The sequence below is a fragment of the Heterodontus francisci genome, chromosome 38 (genome assembly GCF_036365525.1).
Source record: "Heterodontus francisci isolate sHetFra1 chromosome 38, sHetFra1.hap1, whole genome shotgun sequence".
Lineage (NCBI taxonomy): Eukaryota > Metazoa > Chordata > Chondrichthyes > Heterodontiformes > Heterodontidae > Heterodontus > Heterodontus francisci.
In genome coordinates this window covers 4,841,328-4,860,979 of record NC_090408.1, presented here as the reverse complement: position 1 = coordinate 4,860,979, position 19,652 = coordinate 4,841,328, and the positions used below count along the sequence as shown (strand labels likewise).

The following is a 19,652-nucleotide window of genomic DNA, read 5'->3' as shown; positions in this document are numbered from 1 at the left end:
TAGAGGAGGAGGGTGGGTGGGATACACTACATGTGTAGTGTCTTGGGTACAGCCACCACCCAAATATATAGTTTTCACTTACCCAGCAGTCCCCTGGTCCTCCGAAAACAAAAGGGAATTAACTTTTAACTTACTCTGAAATTGACTTCCCAGCTGTAAGTTCATTCCGCACCTCAGCTACTGTCAAAGCTGCTGCCACCAAAACTAAACTTGTCCACTTTGGCTAGAAGAATAGAAAAGCAACATTATTGAAATGGAGAGAGATTGAAGAACTCCTGAGTTACAGAGGGATCTGGGTGTCCTCATGCACAAAACACAAAGTTAGTATGCAGGTACAGCAAGTGATTAATAAGGGAAATGCAATGTTGTTTTTTGCAAGGGGAAAGGAATATAGAAGTAGAGATAAAAGCAAAATACTGCGGATGCTGGAAATCTGAAATAAAAACAAGAAATGCTGGAACCACTCAGCAGGTCTGCCAGCATCTGTGGAAAGAGAAGCAGAGTTAACGTTTCGGGTCAGTGACCCTTCTTCGGAACTCGGAAGTAGAGATGTTTTGCTTCAGTTGTATAGGGTATTGGTGAGGCAACATCCTAGAGTATTGTGTCCAGTTTTGGTCTCCTTACTTAAGAACGGATATAATTGCATTGGAAACAGTTCAGAGAAGGTTCACTCGACTGGTCCCTGGGATGAGAGGGTTATTTTATGAGGAAAGGTTGGACAGGTTGGGTCTGTATTCATTGGGGTTTAGAAGGATGAGAGGTGATCTTATTGAAACATAGAAGATCCTGAGGGGACTTGGATAGGGTGGATGTTGAAAGCATGTTTTCCCCTTGTGGGAGAGACTAAAACTAGGGGACACAGTTTCAAAATAAAGGGTCTCCCATTTAAGACTGAGATCAGGAGAAATTTTTTCTCTGAAGGTCGTCAGTCTGTTGAATTCTCTTGCCTGGAGAGCAGTGGAGCAGGGTTATTGAATGTTTTTAAGGCAGAGATAGACAGATTCTTGACCAACAAGAGAATCAAAGGATACTGGGGGTAAGCAGAAAAGTGGAGTTGAGTCCACAGACAGATCAGTCATGATCTTATAGAATGGCAGGGCAGGCTTGTGGGGCTGAATGGCCTACTCCTGCTCCTCGTTCGTATGTTAATTCCATTTGCCACTTGCCCAGTCCATTGATTTTTAAAAAAATTCTTTCATGGGGATGTGAGTATCGCTGGCAACGCTAGTATTTGTTTGCCCATCCCTAATTGCCCTTGAGAAGGGCCTCTGAACAGCTGAAGTCCATGTGGTGCAGGTACATCCACAGATCTGTTAGGAAGGGAGTTCCAGGTTTTTTGACCCAACGACAGTGAAGGAACGGTGATATAGTTCCAAGTCAGGATGATGTGTGGCTTGGAGGGGAACTTGTAGGTTGTGATTTTCCCATGTTTCTGCTGCTTCTTGTCCTTCCAGGTGGTGGAGGTTGCAGGTTTGGAAGGTGCTGTGGAAGGAGGCTTGGCAAGTTGCTGCAGTGCATCTTGTAAATTGTACACACTGCTGCCACTGTGTGTTGGTGGTGGAGGGAGTGAATGCTGAAGGTGCTGAATGGGGCGCCAATCAAGTGTCTTGGATAATGTTGAGCTTCCTGAGTGGTGTTGGAACTGCAGTCATCCAGGCAAAAGTGTAGAGTGTACTTCATCACACTCTTGACTTGTACCTTGTAGATGGCCTTGTAGATGGTGGACAGGCTTTGGGGAGTCAGGAACTGTTAATCACCACAGAATTCCCAGCTTCTGACCTGCTTTGTAGCTACAGTATTTATATGACTGGTCCAGTTATGTTTCTGGTCTATGGTAACCCCCAGAATGTTAATGGTGCAGTCTACAGCTTTCCTCCTCACAACCAACCACATGACCAATCTCTATCATCTGTATATTTCTTAATCATGCCCCCTACATTTAAATCTAAATTGTTGATCAGCGAACATCCCCACTTCTGACCTTATGATGGAGGAAAGGTCATTGATGAAGCAGCTGAAGATGGTTGGGACTAGGACACTGCTGTGAGGAACTCCTGCAGTGATGTCCTGGGACCTCCAATAACCACAACCATCATCCTTTGTGCTAGTTATGACTTCAACTAGCGGAGAGTTTTCCCCCTGATTCCCATTGATTCTAGTTTTGCTAGGGCTCCTTGACAGGGAATTATAGACCAGTCAGCCTGATGTCGGTAGTGGGGAAAATTCTAGATAACATTATCAAAGATTTTCTAGCAGAGCACTTGGAGAACAGTGGTAGAATTGGACAGGGTCAGCATGGATTTATGAAGGGGAAATCGTGCTTGAAAAATCTATTAGAATTCTTCGAGGATGTAACTAGTATAGTTGATGAGGGATAGCCAGTGGATGTGGTTTATTTGGACTTTCAGAAGGCTTTCGACAAAGGCCCACATAAGAGATTAGCGTGTAAAATTAAAGTGCATGGGATTGGGGGTAGTGTATTGCGATGGATAGAAAATTGGTTGGCAGCCAGGAAACAAAGAGTAGGAATAAATGGGTCTTTTTCGGAATGGCAGGCAGTGACATGTGGGTTATCGCAGGGATCAGTGCTCGGACCCCAGCTGTTCACGATATATATTAATGATTTAGATGATGGAACTAAATGTAATATCTCCAAATTTGCAGATGACACAAAACTGGGTGGGAGGGTGAGTTGTGAGGAGGATGCAGAGAGGCTTCAGGGTGATTTGGACAAGTAGAGTGAGTGGGCAAATGCATGGCAGATGCAGTATAATGTGGATAAATATGAGGTTATCCACGTTGGTAGCAAAAACAGGAAGGCAGATTATTATCTGAACGGCTATAAACTGAGAGAGTGGAATATGCAACGAGACCTGGGTGTTCTCGTGCACAAGTCGCTGAAGGTAAGCATGTAGGTGCAACAGGTGGTTAAAAAAGGCAAATGATATGTTGGCCTTCATAGCGAGAGGATTCGAGTACAGGAGCAGGGATGTCTTGCTACAATTATACAGGGCCTTGGTGAGGCCACACCTTGAATATTGTGTGCAGTTTTGGTCTCCTTATCTGAGGAGGGATGTTCTTGCTATAGAGGGAGTGCAGCGAATGTTTACCAGACTGATTTCTGGGATGGCGGGACTGACGTATGAGGTGAGATTGAATCAGTTAGGATTATATTCGCTGGAGTTCAGAAGAGTGAGGGGGGATTTCAAAGAAACCTATAAAATTCCAACAGGACTTAACAGGGTAGATGCAGGAAGGATGTTCCTGAAGGTGGGGGAGTCCAGAACCAGGGGTCATGGTCTAAGGATACAGGGTAAACCTTTCAGGACTGAAATGAGAAGAATTCGCTACCACGGAAAGCAGTTGAGGCCAAAACATTGTATGTTTTCAAGAAGGAGTTAGATATAGCTCTTGGGGCGAAAGGCATCGAAGGATATGGGGCGAAAGCTGGAAGAGGAACTAAGGATGGCAAGGGCACAAAATGTACTCTGGGTGGGGGACTTCAATATCCATCACCAAGAGTGGCTTGGTAGCAACACTACTGACCTAAAGGACATATCTGCTAGGCTGGGTCTGCGGCAGGTGGTGAGGGAACCAACAAGAGGGAAAAACCTACCTGACCTCATCTTCGCCAATCTACCTGTCGCACATGCAACTGTCTATGACAGTATTGGTAGGAGTGACCACCGGACAGTCCTGGTGGAGACAAAGACCCACAATGTCTTCACATTGACGGTACCCACCATTGTGTTGTGTGGCACTACCACTGTGCTAAATGGGATAGATTTCAAACAGATCCTGCAACCCAAACTGGGCATCCATGAGGCACTGTGGGCCATCAGCAGCAGCAGAATTGTATTCAGCCACAATCTGTAACCTCATGGCCTGACATATTCCCCACTCGATCATTACCGTCAAGACGAAGGACCAACCCTGGTTCAAAGAGTGCAGGAGGGCATGCCAGGAGCAGCACCAGGCATACCTCAAAATTAGGTGTCAACTTGGTGAAGCTACAACACAGCACTACTTGCATGCCAAACAGCAGAAGCAGCATGCGATAGACAGAGCAAAGCGATCCCACAACCAACAGATCAGATTTAAGCTCTGCAGTCCTGCCACACCCGGTTGCAAATGGCAGCAGACAATTAATCAACTGACGAGGATAAAAGCTGTACTGTTCTTTGTTCTTTGTTTCATGTGGTGGACTCTTAAATACCTAGCAAGCCACTCAGTTGTATCAAACTGCTACAAAGAAAAGAAGAACAAAGAACAGTACAGCATAGGAACAGGCCATTCGGCCCTCCAAGCCTGCGCCGATCTTGATGCCTGTCTAAACTAAAACCTTCTGCACTTCCGTGGTCCGTATCCCTCTATTCCCAACCTATTCATGTATTTGTCAAGATGCCTCTTAAACGTCGCTATCTTACCTGCCTCCACCACCTCCCCCGGCAGCAAGTTCCAGGCACTCACCACCCTCTGTGTAGAAAACATGCCTCGCACATCCCCTCTATACTTTGCCGCTCGCACCTTAAACCTATGTCCCCTAGTAACTGACTCTTCCACCCTGGGAAAAAGCTTCTGACTATCCACTCTGTCCATGCCGCTCATAACTTTGTAAACCTCTATCATGTCATGTGGACCAGATCAGGTAAGGACAGCAGATTTCCTTTCCTAAAGGACATTAGTGAACCAGATGGATTTTGACAACTATTGACTGGTTTCATGGTCACCACTAGACTAGCGTTTAATTCCAAATTTATTAATTGAATTCAAATTCCACTATCTACTGTGCTGGGATTCGAACCCGTGTCCCCAGAGCATAAGCCTGGGGCTCTGGGTTACTAGTCTAATGACATTACCACTGCGCCACCGCCGTCCCCATCTATTAGTGCTCATCTGCCTTATTTTCTAGACTCCTTGCATTGAAATATATATTGAGCAATGAATAACTCCTTTGCTGTCTATTTTTGGCCTTTGTTTTCTCTACTTTCCATACTTACTAATTTTCTGCCTTCCATTTCCAGTTTTGCCACTACTGAAGTACCAATTCCCCTGCCAAATTCGCTTAAACCCTCCCCAATGGCACTAGCAAACCTCCACGCCACAATGTTGGCCCTGGTCCTGTTGAGGTGCACCCTGTCTGGCTTGTACAGGTTGCATCTCCCTCAGAACTGGTCCCAGTGCCCCAGGAATCTAAAGCCTCCCTCCTTGCACCATCCCTTCAGCCATACATTCATCTCCAGTTACGTACTCACTAGCACGTCGCAGTGGGAGTAATCCAAGGATTACTACCTTTTTGAAATCCTACTTTTCCAGCTTCCTAAAGTGTCCCTGCAAGACATCATCCCTCCTCCTACCACTCCTCACCCTCCCCTTTCAGAAGACCTTGCAGCACTAAATGACATCCTTGACCCTGGCATCAGGGAAGCAGTATACCGTCATGGAGTCACATCTGTGGCTGCAGAAATGCCTGTCTATTAGCCAATTCAATAGGTAGGCAATCACTAATGCTTTCCTAACATTCCTCCTCTTCTCCCTGCCCACCCAGTATATCTGATAGTGCAGTGGACTTGACTCTGGCTCCACTCTCCAGAGCAACCATTGCCCTCACTATATTCAGATCTTAATGCTCTTTTGAGACCACGATGCACTCTGGCAACTCCTGCACTCTGCCTAGTCCTGTTTCTGCCTGACAGTCACCCCTCTGCCTGCACAATCTTCAGCAGCAGGGTGACTACCTCCTGAAACATGCTATCTATGTATCTCTCAGCCTTGCGCATGCTCCACAGAGACATTAGCTGCCGTTCAAGCTCCAAAACCCAAAGTTCGAGCTGCTCCAGTTGGTGACACTTCTGTACATGTGTTTGTTCTGGAGTTCCCACATAGCACAGGATGTGCATTCGACTGGACTCTATTTATTAAACTATTAAATTTCTTAATTTAACTTACTGCCTTGAGTTTTTAAAAATATTCACCAACTTTTCACCTATTTGCTGTCCTGTGACGTCACTCCTTGATTTGGAGTGATTTTTTTTTTGTTTTTGGATTTGCTGAATATATCTTGCTGAAGTCTGCACTCTGTCTTGGACCTTTTCTACTGCTGTTTATACTCCTGCCTCTGCTCAGGTCTGCGCTCTGTCAACTCTGTCCACTTGACAGGTGACCTGTCCACTCCACTGAGGATTGCCTGTCTGTTACTTTTAAACCCTTAAGAAAATGAGCCCAGAACTTTGCCTGTCTTTTCTTTCCATAGGTTCTGACTGTCTTGCTATGTGTTTCCAGCTTTGCTGCAGAGGAGAATCTGAAGCCTACATGCTAATTTATTGGTTTTGTTTGTTCAGGTCTGCTGGATGGTACATGTGCAAACAAGATGAAGAGAAGAGCCAGGAAGGAAAAAGTGAAAGAAAGTGAATCCTCTGAGGCAGCAGTGCCTGCTCCCAGCCAGCGTGTATCCGGTGTCAAAGAGGGGAATGGGTTCCGTTGTACAGTGTGTGGGAAGAGGTTCCGCTGGCCCAGCCTCCTGGATACACACCTGCGTGTTCATACCGGAGAGAAACCATTTGAATGCACCTTCTGCACAAAGCGTTTCTGCACCTCCAATGGGCTACGGGTGCACCAGCGAACCCACAGTGAATAGGAAGCAGCTGGTTGAATGCTATGGCAGCTATGAATTGACCTCATTGCTGATGCTCTTTGCATGCAATTATTTGTTTCTCACAACTTGTTTTCAGAGGATCACCAGATAATTATAGATGCGGAAAGCTATTCAGCTCATAATTTATTCACCGAGAATGACACTACTATATCTTACCCACCTTCTGTTAACTATTAAATGGTTCTAAGGTATTTGCTGCCTATACCCATGAGAGTTTTTTTTACTGTTGGTCTATAATTACATTTTGTTAGTGTAGACCATGTCCATTTGTTTTACTCCTGTAATTTGAAGTAGTAATCCATATTTTCTTTCCCATTCTGTTCCCTATCTTTATACAATTCCATAAGATTGCCTTTCAAATGTCTCCAGTCTACAAAGTTTCCCAATAACTCAACGCCAGGGCTAGTCTCAGCCACAAGCTTCTTTACAATGTCCAGCACTTGGGTCAACCTTGTATCTCAGTGACCAAACTGTACAGTCTCATCGTACCTTCCTTTGACTCATATTTTATGGTTTAATTTGTGTGGTGGAATGGAATAGAAACTGATTTGATGAATTGGTGGAATGTAATAGACTGTGAGATGGAATAAGTCAATGATGGATCAAAATGATTGCAACAGTAAGAACAGGAGTAGGCCATTCAACCCCTCAAGTCTGTTCCGTTCAATTAGATCATGGCAGCGTCATAGAGCCATTAAGGAGGCCATCTCTCTGTAAGCACTCTAGTCAGTCTGATTTTCCGGCTTTCTTGCCAGTCATTTTTTTCTTCTTCACTTCCCCTCGCAGCTTATTATATTTGGCCTGGTTCTCGCTTGAAAAATTCGACTGATATACATCATAAACTCTCTTCTGTTTCATCATATTCTGTATCTTCCTCGTCATCCAAGGAACATAAGAACTAGGAGCAGGAGTAGGCAATTCAGCCCCTCGTGCCTGCTCCGCCATTCAATATGATCATGGCTGATCTCATCTCTGCCTCAACTCTACTTTCCTGCCTGTTCTCCATAACCCTTCAGTCCATTACTAATTAATAATCTGTCTATCTCCTCCTTAAATTTACTCAAATGTCTCTGCATCCACTGCACTCTGGGGTAGTGAATTCCACAGACTCACGACCCTTTGAGAGAAGTAATTTCTCCTCATCTCTGTTTTAAATCTGCTACCCCTTATCCTAAAACTATGACCTCTCGTTCTAGATTGCCCCACAAGAGGAAACATCCTCTCTACGTCCACCTTGTCAATCCCCTTAATCATCTTATATACCTCAATTAGATCTCCTCTCATTCTTCTAAACTCCAGAGAGTAAAGGCCTAAAGTGCTCAATCTCTCTTCATAAGACAAACCCCTCATCTCTGGAATCAATCTAGTGAGCCTCCTCTGAGCTGCCTCCAACGCAACTACATCCCTCCTCAAGTAAGGGGACCAAAACTGTACACAATACTCCAGGTGCGGTCTCACTAATGCCTTGTACAGTTGCAGCAATACTTCCTACATTTATATTCTATTCCTTCAGCAATAAATGCCAAAATTCAATTTGCCTTCCTTATTACCTGCTGTACCTGCATACTAGTTTTCTGCGATTCATGTATGAAGACACCCGGATCCCTCTGCACCGAAGCACTTTGAAGTTTCTCTCCATTAAGATAATTTGCCTTTCTAATCTTCCAACCAAAATGGATAACCTCACACTTATTCACATTAAACTTTATCTGCCAAATGTTGGCCCATTCCCACCTAACCTATCCATATCCACTTGTAAATTTCTTATTTCTTTATTGCAACTTACGATCCCACCTACTTTAGTGTCAACTGCAAATTTGCCTATAGTACCTTCTATCCCTGCATCCAAGTCTTTAATATAGATTGTAAATAGGGCCTTAGAACCAAACCCTGTGGCACCCCACATCTTGCCAACCAGAAAAAGACCCATTTATCCCAACTCTGTTTTCTGTTGGTTAGCCAATCCTCTATCCAAGCTAATAAATTGCCCCTAACCCCATGTGATCTTACCTTGTGTATTAACCTTTTGTGCGGCACCTTGTCAAATGCCTTCTGGAAGTCCAGATATACTACATCTACAGGATCCCCATTATCCACTTTGCTTGTTACAGCTTCGAAGAACTCTAGCAAGTCAGTCAAACACAATTTACCCTTCATAAAACCATGCTGACTCTGATGGATTGCATTTTGACTTTCTAAATGTTATTACTTCCTTAATAATGGATTCTAACAATTTCCCAACAATAGATGTTAAACTAACTGGTCTATAGTTTCCTACTTTCTGCCTCTCTCCCTTTTTGAACAAGGGCATTATATTAACTTTTTTTCCCAATCCACCTGAACCTTTCCCGCATCCAGGGAATTTTGGAATATTATAACCAATGGATCCACTATCTCCGCTGCCACTTCCTTTAAGACCATAAGATGTAGTCCATCAGGCCCTGGGGACTTGTCTACCTTCAATCCCAATAGTTTACTCAGTAATTTTTCCCTAGTGGTGGTGATTGTTCTAAGTTTCTATAACCTCTGCATTACCTGTTACTATTGGGATGGTACTTATGTCCTCCACCGTGAAAACTGAGGCAAAATACTGATTTAGTGTCTCCGCCATTTCTGTGTTCCCTCTATTATTCCCCAGTCTCATCCTCCAACGGACCAACATTCACTTTAGCTACTCTCTTCCCTCTTATATACTTATAGAAGCTTTTGCTATCCGTTTTTATATTTTGCACTAGTTTTCTTTCATAATTTACCTTTGCTCTTTTTATTACTTTTTTTAGTAACCCTTTGTTGATCTTTTCTGGTCACCACACTACCAGAAGGATGTGGCTTTGGAGGGGGTACAGAAGAGGTTTACCAGGATGTTGCCTGGTCTGGAGGGCATTAGCTATGAGGAGAGGTTGGATAAACTCGGATTGTTTTCATTGGAACGACGGAGGTGGAAGGGCGACCCGATAGGGGTTTACAAAGTTATGAGTGGCATGGACAGAGTGGATAGTCAGAAGCTTTTTCCCAGGGTGGAAGAGTCAGTTACTAGGGGACATATGTTTAAGGTGCGAGGGGAAAAGTTTAAAGGGGATTTGCGAGGCAAGTTCTTCTCCACAGTGGTGTACCGCAAGGTTCTGTTTTGGGGCCACTGCTGTTTGTCATTTTTATAAACGACCTGGATGAGGGTGTAGAAGGGTGGGTTAGTAAATTTGCGGATGACACGAAGGTCGGTGGAGTTGTGGATAGTGTCGAAGGGTGTTGTAGGGTACAGAGGGACATAGATAGGCTGCAGAGCTGGGCTGAGAGATGGCAAATGGAGTTTAATGCGGAGAAGTGTGAGGTGATTCACTTTGGAAGGAGTAACAGCAATGCAGAGTACTGGGCTAATGGGAAGATTCTTGGTAGTGTAGATGAGCAGAGAGATCTTGGTATCCAGGTACATAAATCCCTGAAAGTTGCTACCCAGGTTAATAGGGCTGTTAAGAAGGCATATGGTGTGTTAGCTTTTATTAGTAGGGGGATCGAGTTTCGGAGCCACGAGGTCATGATGCAGCTGTACAAAACTCTGGTGAGGCCGCACCTTGAGTATTGCGTGCAGTTCTGGTCACCGCATTATAGGAAGGACGTGGAAGCTTTGGAAAGGGTGCAGAGGAGATTTACTAGGATGTTGCCTGGTATGGAAGGAAGGTCTTACGAGGAAAGGCTGAGGGACTTGGGGTTGTTTTCGTTAGAGAGAAGGAGGAGGAGAGGTGACTTAATAGAGACATACAAGATAATCAGAGGGTTAGATAGGGTGGATAGTGAGAGTCTTTTTCCTCGGATGAGGATGGCAAACACGAGGGGACATAGCTTTAAGTTGAGGGGTGAAAGATATAGGACAGATGTCCGAGGTAGTTTCTTTACGCAGAGAGTAGTAGGGGCATGGAACGCCCTGCCTGCAACAGTAGTAGACTCGCCAACTTTAAGGGCATTTAAGTGGTCATTGGATAGACATATGGATGTAAATGGAATAGTGTAGGTCAGATGATCGGCGCAACATCGAGGACCGAAGGGCCTGTACTGCGCTGTAATATTCTAAAATCTAAATCTAAAGAAGGTGGTGAGTGCCTGGAACTTGCTGCCGGGGGAGGTGGTGGAAGCAGGTACGATAGCGACGTTTAAGAGGCATCTTGACAAATACATAAATAGGATGGGAATCAAGGGATACGGTCCCCAGAAGTGCAGAAGGTTTTAGTTTAGACAGGCATCAAGATCGGCGCAGGCTTGGAGGGCCGAATGGCCTGTTCCTGTGCTGTACTGTTCTTTGTTCTTTTTGTTCCAGCCTGCCACTGGCCTTTGCAATATGGTATGCCTTAGTTTTTGTCTTTATGTTATCCTTAACTTCCTTGCTTAGCCATAGATATTTTTTCCCCGTCTGAGAATCTTTCTTCCTCTCTGGAATATATTTTAGTTGGGAGGAATTGAATGTCTCCTTAAACATCTCCCACTGCTCATCAACTGTCCTACCTTTTAGTCTTCCTGCCCAGTCTGCTAGGGCCAAAAGAGAGGAGCAGAGCCCAAGGTGCAGCAGGACCGGAGGTTTGTGTGGGAGAGAGGCAGAGAGGAGCGTAATCCGAGGAGCAGGAAAAAAAAATCGAAAAGTAACATCTGGGTGATCTCACATTTAACAGTGAGAGCAGGGAAACAGAGCAGCTGGGGTGAGCATTCAGGTAAGCTTTTAATTTAATTGAATTGCATCAACATAGAGTAAGACTTGATTGATTTATAAATATATAAATTAAAGACTAAAGGGGATATAAAAAAAAACTAAAGACCAGTCGGAAATTTAAATAACAAATTAAAATCTAAATAAAATAGAGATGCAGGACCAGGTGATGTGTTGTATCTGCTTGATGTGGGAGCTAGTGGACTCCATTGTGGTTCCTGATGAACTCATCTGTAGCAAGTGTTGGCTGCTCGAGGAACTCTAGCTCAGAGTTGATGAGCTGGAGTCTGAGCTTCAGACACTGCGACACATCAGGTAGGGGGAGAGTTACCTGGACGCTGTGTTTCAGGAGGCAGTCAAACCCCTTAGATTAACTACCTTGAATTCGGCCAGTGGTCAGGGACAGGGGGGTGTGACTATGAGTGAGGCAGGTAGAGGGATCCAGGAGGTAGTGCTGCAGGAGCCTCAGCCATTGTCCTTGTCCAACAGGTTCGAGATTCTTGTTCCCTGTGTGGACAAGAGCAGGGACTGTAGGGAGGATGAGCAAGGTTGGCTAGCGTCACTCAGGAGGGTTTAAACTAGTGTGGCAACGGGGTGGGAACCAGAGCAGTCGGACAGCTAGTGAAGTAAATGAGGAGGACTAAGAGGAAGAGCAGGCAAGGAGATGTTGCTGAGCACAGCGGGACCGGTAGTCTGAAGTGCATTTGTTTCAACGCAAGAAGTATAACAGGTAAGGCAGATGAACTTAGAGCTTGGATTAGTACTTGGACATATGATGTTGTTGCTAATACAGAGACTTGGTCGAGGGAAGGGCAGGAGTGGCAGCTAAATGTTCCAGGCTTTAGAAGCTTCAGGCGGGATAGAGGGGGATGTAAAAAGGGGTGGAGGAGTTGTATTACTGGTTAAGGAGAATATCACAGCTGTACTGCGGGAGGACACCTCGGAGAGGTCATGCAGCGAGGCAATATGGGTGGAGCTCAGGAATAGGAAGGGTGCAGTCACGATGTTGGGGGTTTACTACAGGCCTCCCAACAGCCAACGGGAGGTAGAGGAGCAGATATGTAGACAGATTTTGAAAAGATGTAAAGGTAACGGTTGTAGTGGTGGGTGATTTTAACTTCCCCAATATTGACTGGGACTCACTTAGTGCTAGGGGCTTGGATGGGGCAGAATTTGTGAGGAGGATCCAGGAGGGCTTCTTGAAACAGTATGTAGATAGTCCAACGAGGGATGGGGCCATTCTGGACCTGGTATTGGGGAATGAACCCTGCCAGGTGGTCGAAGTTTCAGTGGGGGAGCATTTCGGGAGCAGTGACCATAATTTCGTAAGTTTTAAGGTACTTGTGGATAAGGATAAGAGTAGTCCTCGGGTGAAGGTGCTAAATTGGGGGAAGGCTAATTATAACAATATTAGGCAGGAACTGAAGAATTTAGATTGGGGCGGCTGTTTGAGGGTAACTCAATATCTGACGTGGGAGTCTTTCAAACGTCAGCTGATTAGAATCCAGGACCAGCATGTTCCTGTGAGGAAGAAAGACAAGTTTGGCAAGTTTCGGGAAGCTTGGATAACACGGGATATTGTGAGCCTCGTCAAAAAGAAAAAGGAAGCATTTGTAAGGGCTGGAAGGCTAGGAACAGATGAAGCACTTGAGGAATATAAAGACAGTAGGAAGGAATTTAAGCAAGGAGTCAGGAGGGCTAAAAGGGGTCATGAAAAGTCATTGGCAAACAGGATTAAGGAAAATCCCAAGGTTTTTTATACATATATAAAGAGCAAGAGGGTAACCAGGGAAAGGGTTGGCCCACTCGAGGACAGAGATGGGAATCTATGGGTGGAGCCAGAGGAAATGGGTGAGGTGCTAAATGAGTACTTTGCATCAGTATTGACCAAGGAGAAGGACTTGGTGGACGATGAGCCTAGGGAAGGGAGTGCAGATAATCTCAGTCATCTCATTATCAAAAAGGAAGAGGTGTTGGGTGTCATGCAAAGCATTAAGGTAGATAAGTCCCCAGGGCCTGATGGGATCTACCCTAGAATACTGAGGGAGGCAAGGGAAGAAATTGCTGGGGCTTTGACAGAAATCTTGGTATCCTCATTGGCTACAGGTGAGGTCCCAGAGGACTGGAGAATAGCCAATGTTGTTCCTTTGTTTAAGAAGGGTGGTAAGGATAATCCAGGAAATTATAGGCCGGTGAGCCTTACGTCAGTGGTAGGGAAACTATTAGAGAGGATTCTTCGGGACAGGATTTACTCCCATTTGGAAACAAACAAACTTATTAGCGAGAGACAATATGGTTTTGTGAAGGGAAGGTCGTGTCTTACTAATTTGATTGAGTTTTTTGAGGAAGTGACGAAGATGATTGATGAGGGAAGGGTGGTGGATGTTGTCTATACGGACTTTAGTAAAGCCTTTGACAAGGTCCCGCATGGCAGACTGGTGCAAAAGGTGAAGTCACACGGGATCAGAGGTGAGCTGGCAAGATGGATACAGAACTGGTTCAGTCACAGAAGACAGAGGGTAACAGTGGATGGGTGTTTTTCTGAATGGAGGGATGTGACTAGTGGTGTTCTGCAGGGATCAGTGCTGGGACCTTTGCTGTTTGTAGTATATATAAATGATTTGGAGGAAAATGTAGCTGGTCTGATTAGTAAGTTTGTGGACGACACAAAGGTTGGTGGAGTTGCGGATAATGATGAGGATTGTCAGAGGATACAGCAGGCTATCGATCGGTTGGAGACTTGGGCGGAGAAATGGCAGATGGAGTTTAATCCGGACAAATGTGAGGTAATGCATTTTGGAAGGTCTAATGCAGATGGGAGGTATACAGTAAATGGCAGAACCCTTAGGAGTATTGACAGGCAAAGAGATCTGGGCGTACAGGTCCACAGGTCACTGAAAGTGGCAACGCAGGTGGATAAGGTAGTCAAGAAGGCATATGGCATGCTTGCCTTCATCGGTCGGGGCATAGAGTATAAAAATTGGCAAGTCATGTTGCAGCTGTACAGAACCTTAGTTAGGCCACACTTAGAATATTGCGTGCAATTCTGGTCGCCACACTACCAGAAGGACGTGAAGGCTTTGGAGAGGGTACAGAGGAGGTTCACCAGGATGTTGCCTGGTCTGGAGGGCATTAGCTATGAGGAGAGGTTGGAAAAACTTGTTTTCACTGGAATGACAGAGGTGGAGGGGCGACATGATCGAGGTTTACAAAGTTATGAGCGGCATGGACAGAGTGGATAGTCAGAAGTTTTTTCCCAGGGTGGAAGAGTCAGTTACTAGGGGACATATGTTTAAGGTGCGAGGGGAAAAGTTTAGAGGGGATGTGCGAGGCAAGTTTTTTACACAGAGGGTGGTGAGTGCTGGAACATGCTGCCAGGGGAGGTGGTGGAAGCAGATACGATAGCGACGTTCAAGAGACATCTTGACAAATCTATGAATAGGAAGGGAATAGAGGGATATGGGCCCCGGAAGTGCAGAAGATGTTAGTTTCGGCAGGCATCAAGATCGGCGCAGGCTTGGAGGGCCGAATGGCCTGTTCCTGTGCTGTACTGTTCTTTGTTCAAACTGAGCACAGCACCGTGGTACAGGGAGCCATTCAAGTGGGGGGAGAAAAGAGAAATGTAGTCGTAATCGGGGAAGTATAGTTAGGGGCATAGACACTGTTCTCTGTTCCCTACCTGATGCCAGGGTTCGGGATATCTCATCTGGGCTGCAGAGGAACTTGGAGTGGGAGGGAAAAGATCCAGTTGTGGTCCATGTAGGTACCAACGATATAGGTAGAACGAGGTTAGAGGTTCTGCTGAGCCACGGGCATATTGGCAAAGGGTCAATAAAATTAAAGAAGTAAATGTGTGGTGCAAAGATTGGTGTGGGAGAAATGGGTCCGAATTCATGGGACAATGGCACCAATACTGGGGAAGGAGGGAGCTGTTCCGATGGGACGGACTCCACCTGAATCATGCTGGGACCAGAGTCCTGGCGAATCGCATAACTAGGGCTGTAGATAGGGCTTTAAACTAAATAGTGGGGGGATGTTTCAGTTGCATGGAAAAACAGGAAGTTTATTTTATTTATTTAGAGATACAGCACTGAAACAGGCCCTTCAGCCCACCGAGTCTGTGCCGACCAACAACCACCCATTTATACTAACTCTACAGTAATCCCATATTCCCTACCACCTACCTACACTAGGGGCAATTTACAATGGCCAATTTACCTATCACCTGCAAGTCTTTGGCGGTGGTAGGAAACCGGAGCACCCAGCGAAAACCCATGCGGTCACAGGGAGAACTTGCAAACTCCGCACAGGCAGTACCCAGAATTGAACCCTGGTCTCTGGAGCTGTGAGGCTGAGGTGCTAACCACTGCGCCACTGTGCCGCCCGGGTTAAAGGAGAAGGTAGGAGTGCAGGTTAGTGGTGAGGCCGATTGTTACCAGAAAATAAAAGGAAGGGACAGAACGTGTGAACATCATATTGCACCAAGGAATTGTGCAAGAGCAGTGAAATTTAGTAATAGAACAAACTTAAAGGCTTTGTATCTGAATGCACGAAGCATTCGGAATAAAATAAATGAGTTAACAGTGCAAATAGAGACAAATGGGTATGATTTAGTGGCGATTCCGAGATGTGGTTGCAGGGAAACCACATTTGGGAATTGAATATCCAGGGGTACTCAGTATTTTGGAAGGATAGACAGGAAGGAAAAGGAGGTGGTGTAGCTTTGTTAGTGAAGGAAGAGATCAGTGCTGTAGTGAGAAACGATATAGGCACTGGAGATCAAGATGTAGAATCAGTCTGTATAGAAATAAGAAATAGCCAGGGAAAGAAGTCCCTGGTGGGAGTAATCTATCGGTCCCCAAACAGTAGTTCCACAGTGGGGCACAGTATAAACCAGGAAATACTGGGGGCTTGTAAGAAAGGTATGGCAATAATCATGGGTGATTTTAATATGCATATAGATTGGATTAGTCAAATTGGCAAGGGAGAATTCATTGAATGTATCAGAGATTGGTTTTTGGAGCAATATGTTGTGGAACCAACCAGGGAGCATGCTGTTCTAGGTTTGGTGTTGTGTAATGAGGTGGGATTAATAAATGATCTCATTGTTAAGGATCCTCGAGGGAAAAGTGATCATAGCATGCTAGAATTTCAAATTCAGTTTGAGGGCGAGAGGCTGGAGTCCCACACGAGCGTTCTGGAGTTAAACAAAGGTAATTATATAGGCATGAGGATAGATTTGGCCCTAGTGGACTGGGCAGGAAGACTACAAGGTAGGACAGTTGACGAGCAGTGGCAGATGTTTAAGGAGATATTCAATTTATCCCAACTAAAATATATTCCAGGGAGGAAGAAAGATTCTAGGAAACGGAAAAAAACATCCATGGCTAAGCAAGGAAGTTAAGGATAACATAAAGACAAAAACTAAGGCATACCATATTGTAAAGGCCAGTGGCAGGCTGGAAGATTGGGAAACTAAGGTCAACAAAGGGTTACTAAAAAAATAATAAAAAGAGCAAAGGTAAATTATGAAAGAAAACTAGCGCAAACTATAAAAACAGATAGCAAAAGCTTCTATAAGTATGTAAAAGGGAAGAGAGCAGCTAAAGTGAATGTTGGTCCGTTGGACGATGAGACTGGGGAGTTAATAGAAGGGAACACAGAAATGGCAGAGACACTAAATCAGTATTTTGCTTCAGTTTTCACGGTGGAGGACACTAGTACCATCCCAATAGTAACACGTAATGCAGAGGTTATAGAAAGGAAGGAACTTCGAACAATCATTATCACTAGGAAACAATTACTGAGCAAACTATTGGGGTTGAAGGCAGACAAGTCCCCAGGACCTGATGGCCGACATCCTAGGGTGCTAAAGGAAGTGGCAGCAGAGATAGTGGATCCATTGGTTATAATATTCCAAAATTCTCTGGATACGGGAAAGATTCCAGTGGATTGGAAAAAAGCTAATATAAAGCCCTTATTCAAAAAGGGAGGGAGGCAGAAAGTAGGAAACTACAGACCAGTTAGTTTAATATCTGTCGTTGGGAAATTGTTATATTCCATTATTAAGGAAATAATGACGAAACATTTAGAAAGTCAAAATGCAATCCATCAGAGTCAGCATGCGTTTATGAAGGGTAAATTGTGTTTGACTAACTTGCTAGAGTTCTTCGAAGCTGTAACAAGCAAAGCGGATAGTGGGGATCCTGTAAATGTAGTATAGCTGGATTTCCAGAAGGCATTTGTTAAGGTGCCGCACAAAAAGTTAATACACAAGGTAAGATCACATGGGGTTAGGGGCAATTTATTGGCTTGGACAGAAGATTGGCTAACCAACAGAAAACAGAGAGTCGGGACAAATGGGTCTTTTTCTGGTTGGCAAGATGTAACTATGATAGAGGTTTACAAAGTTAAAAGTGGCATGGACAGAGTGGATAGTCAGAAGCTTTTTCCCAGGGTGGAAGGGTCAGTTACTAGGGGGCATAGATTTAAGGTGCGAGGGGAAAAGTTTAGAGGGGATGTGCGAGGCAAGTTCTTTACACAGAGGGTGGTGAGTGCCTGGAACTTGCTTCTGGGGAAGGTGGTGGAAGCAGTTAAGATAACGACGTTTAAGAGGCATCTTGACAAATACATGAATAGGATGGGAAAAGAGGGATACGGACCCCGGCTGTGCAGAAGGTTTTAGTTTAGACAGGTATAATGATCGGCGCAGATATCTTTGCAGCATCCTTAAACACGGGTGAGTTCCCGGAGGACTGGAGAATTGCTAATGTTGTCCCCTTGTTTAAGAAGGGTAGCAGGGATAATCCAGGTAATTATAGACCGGTGAGCCTGACGTCAGTGGTAGGGAAGCTGCTGGAGAAGATACTGAGGGATAGGATCTATTCCCATTTGGAAGAAAATGGGCTTATCAGTGATAGGCAACATGGTTTTGTGCAGGGAAGGTCATGTCTTACCAACTTAATAGAATTCTTTGAGAAAGTGACAAAGTTGATTGATGAGGGAAGGGCTGTCGATGTCATATACATGGACTTCAGTAAGGCGTTTGATAAGGTTCCCCATGGCAGGCTGATGGAGAAAGTGAAGGCGCATGGGGTCCAAGGTGTACTAGCTAGATGGATAAAGAACTGGCTGGGCAACAGGAGACGGAGAGTAGCAGTAGAAGGGAGTTTCTCAAAATGGAGACGTGTGACCAGTGGTGTTCCACAGGGATCCGTGCTGGGGCCACTGTTGTTTGTGATATACATTAATGATTTGGAGGAAAGTATAGATGGACTGATTAGCAAGTTTGCAGACGACACTAAGATTGGTGGAGTAGCAGATAGTGAAGGGGACTGTCAGAGAATACAGCAGAATATAGATAGATTGGAGAGTTGGGCAGAGAAATGGCAGATGGAGTTCAATCGGGGCAAATGCGAGGTGATGCATTTTGGAAGATCCAATTCAAGAGTGAACGATACAGTAAATGGAAAAGTCCTGGGGAAAATTGATGTCCAGAGAGATTTGGGTGTTCAGGTCCACTGTTCCCTGAAGGTGGCAACGCAGGTCAATAAAGTGGTCAAGAAGGCATACGGCATGCTTTCCTTCATCGGAGGGGGTATTGAGTACAAGAGTTGGCAGGTCATGTTACAGTTGTATAGGACTTTGGTTCGGCCACATTTGGAATACTGCGTGCAGTTCTGGTCGCCACATTACCAAAAGGATGTGGATGCTTTGGAGAGGGTGCAGAGGAGGTTCACCAGGATGTTGCCTGGTATGGAGGGCGCTAGCTATGAAGAGAGGTTGAGTAGATTAGGATTATTTTCATTAGAAAGACGGAGGTTGAGGGGGGACCTGATTGAGGTGTACAAAATCATGAGAGGTATAGACAGGGTGGATAGCAAGAGGCTTTTTCCCAGAGTGGGGGATTCAATTACTAGAGGACACGAGTTCAAAGTGAAAGGGGAAACGTTTAGGGGGGATATGCGTGGAAAGTTCTTTACGCAGAGGGTGGTGGGTGCCTGGAACGCGTTGCCAGCGGAGGTGGTAGACTCGGGCACGATAGCGTCTTTTAAGATGTATCTAGACAGATACATGAATGGGCAGGAAGAAAAGAGATACAGACCCTTAGAAAATAGGCGACATGTTTAGATAGAGGATCTGGATCGGCGCAGGCTTGGAGGGCCGAAGGGCCTGTTCCTGTGCTGTACTGTTCAATGTTCTTTTTGTGTGGTGCCACAGGGTTCAATCCTCAGGCCCCAACTATTTACAATCTATATAAATGACTTGGATGCAGGGATAGAAGGTACTATAGCTAAATTTGCA

At 45.0% G+C, this 19,652-nt stretch overlaps 1 protein-coding gene across 3 annotated transcripts in view; it reads left to right on the top strand.

The window, feature by feature from the left end:
* LOC137352293 (zinc finger protein 583-like) overlaps positions 1–6,834 on the top strand; it is a 62,612-nt gene extending 55,778 nt beyond the window's left edge. For 2 of the 3 annotated variants that reach the window (XM_068017578.1, XM_068017577.1), the window contains one exon: positions 6,342–6,834. In XM_068017578.1, coding sequence (XP_067873679.1) covers positions 6,342–6,637 — 296 coding nt within the window. In that variant the 3' untranslated portion in view covers positions 6,638–6,834. The remainder of the gene's footprint in view (positions 1–6,341) is intronic. The other variant, XR_010969670.1, reaches the window with a different exon arrangement.
* Positions 6,835–19,652: the final 12,818 nt, after the last annotated feature.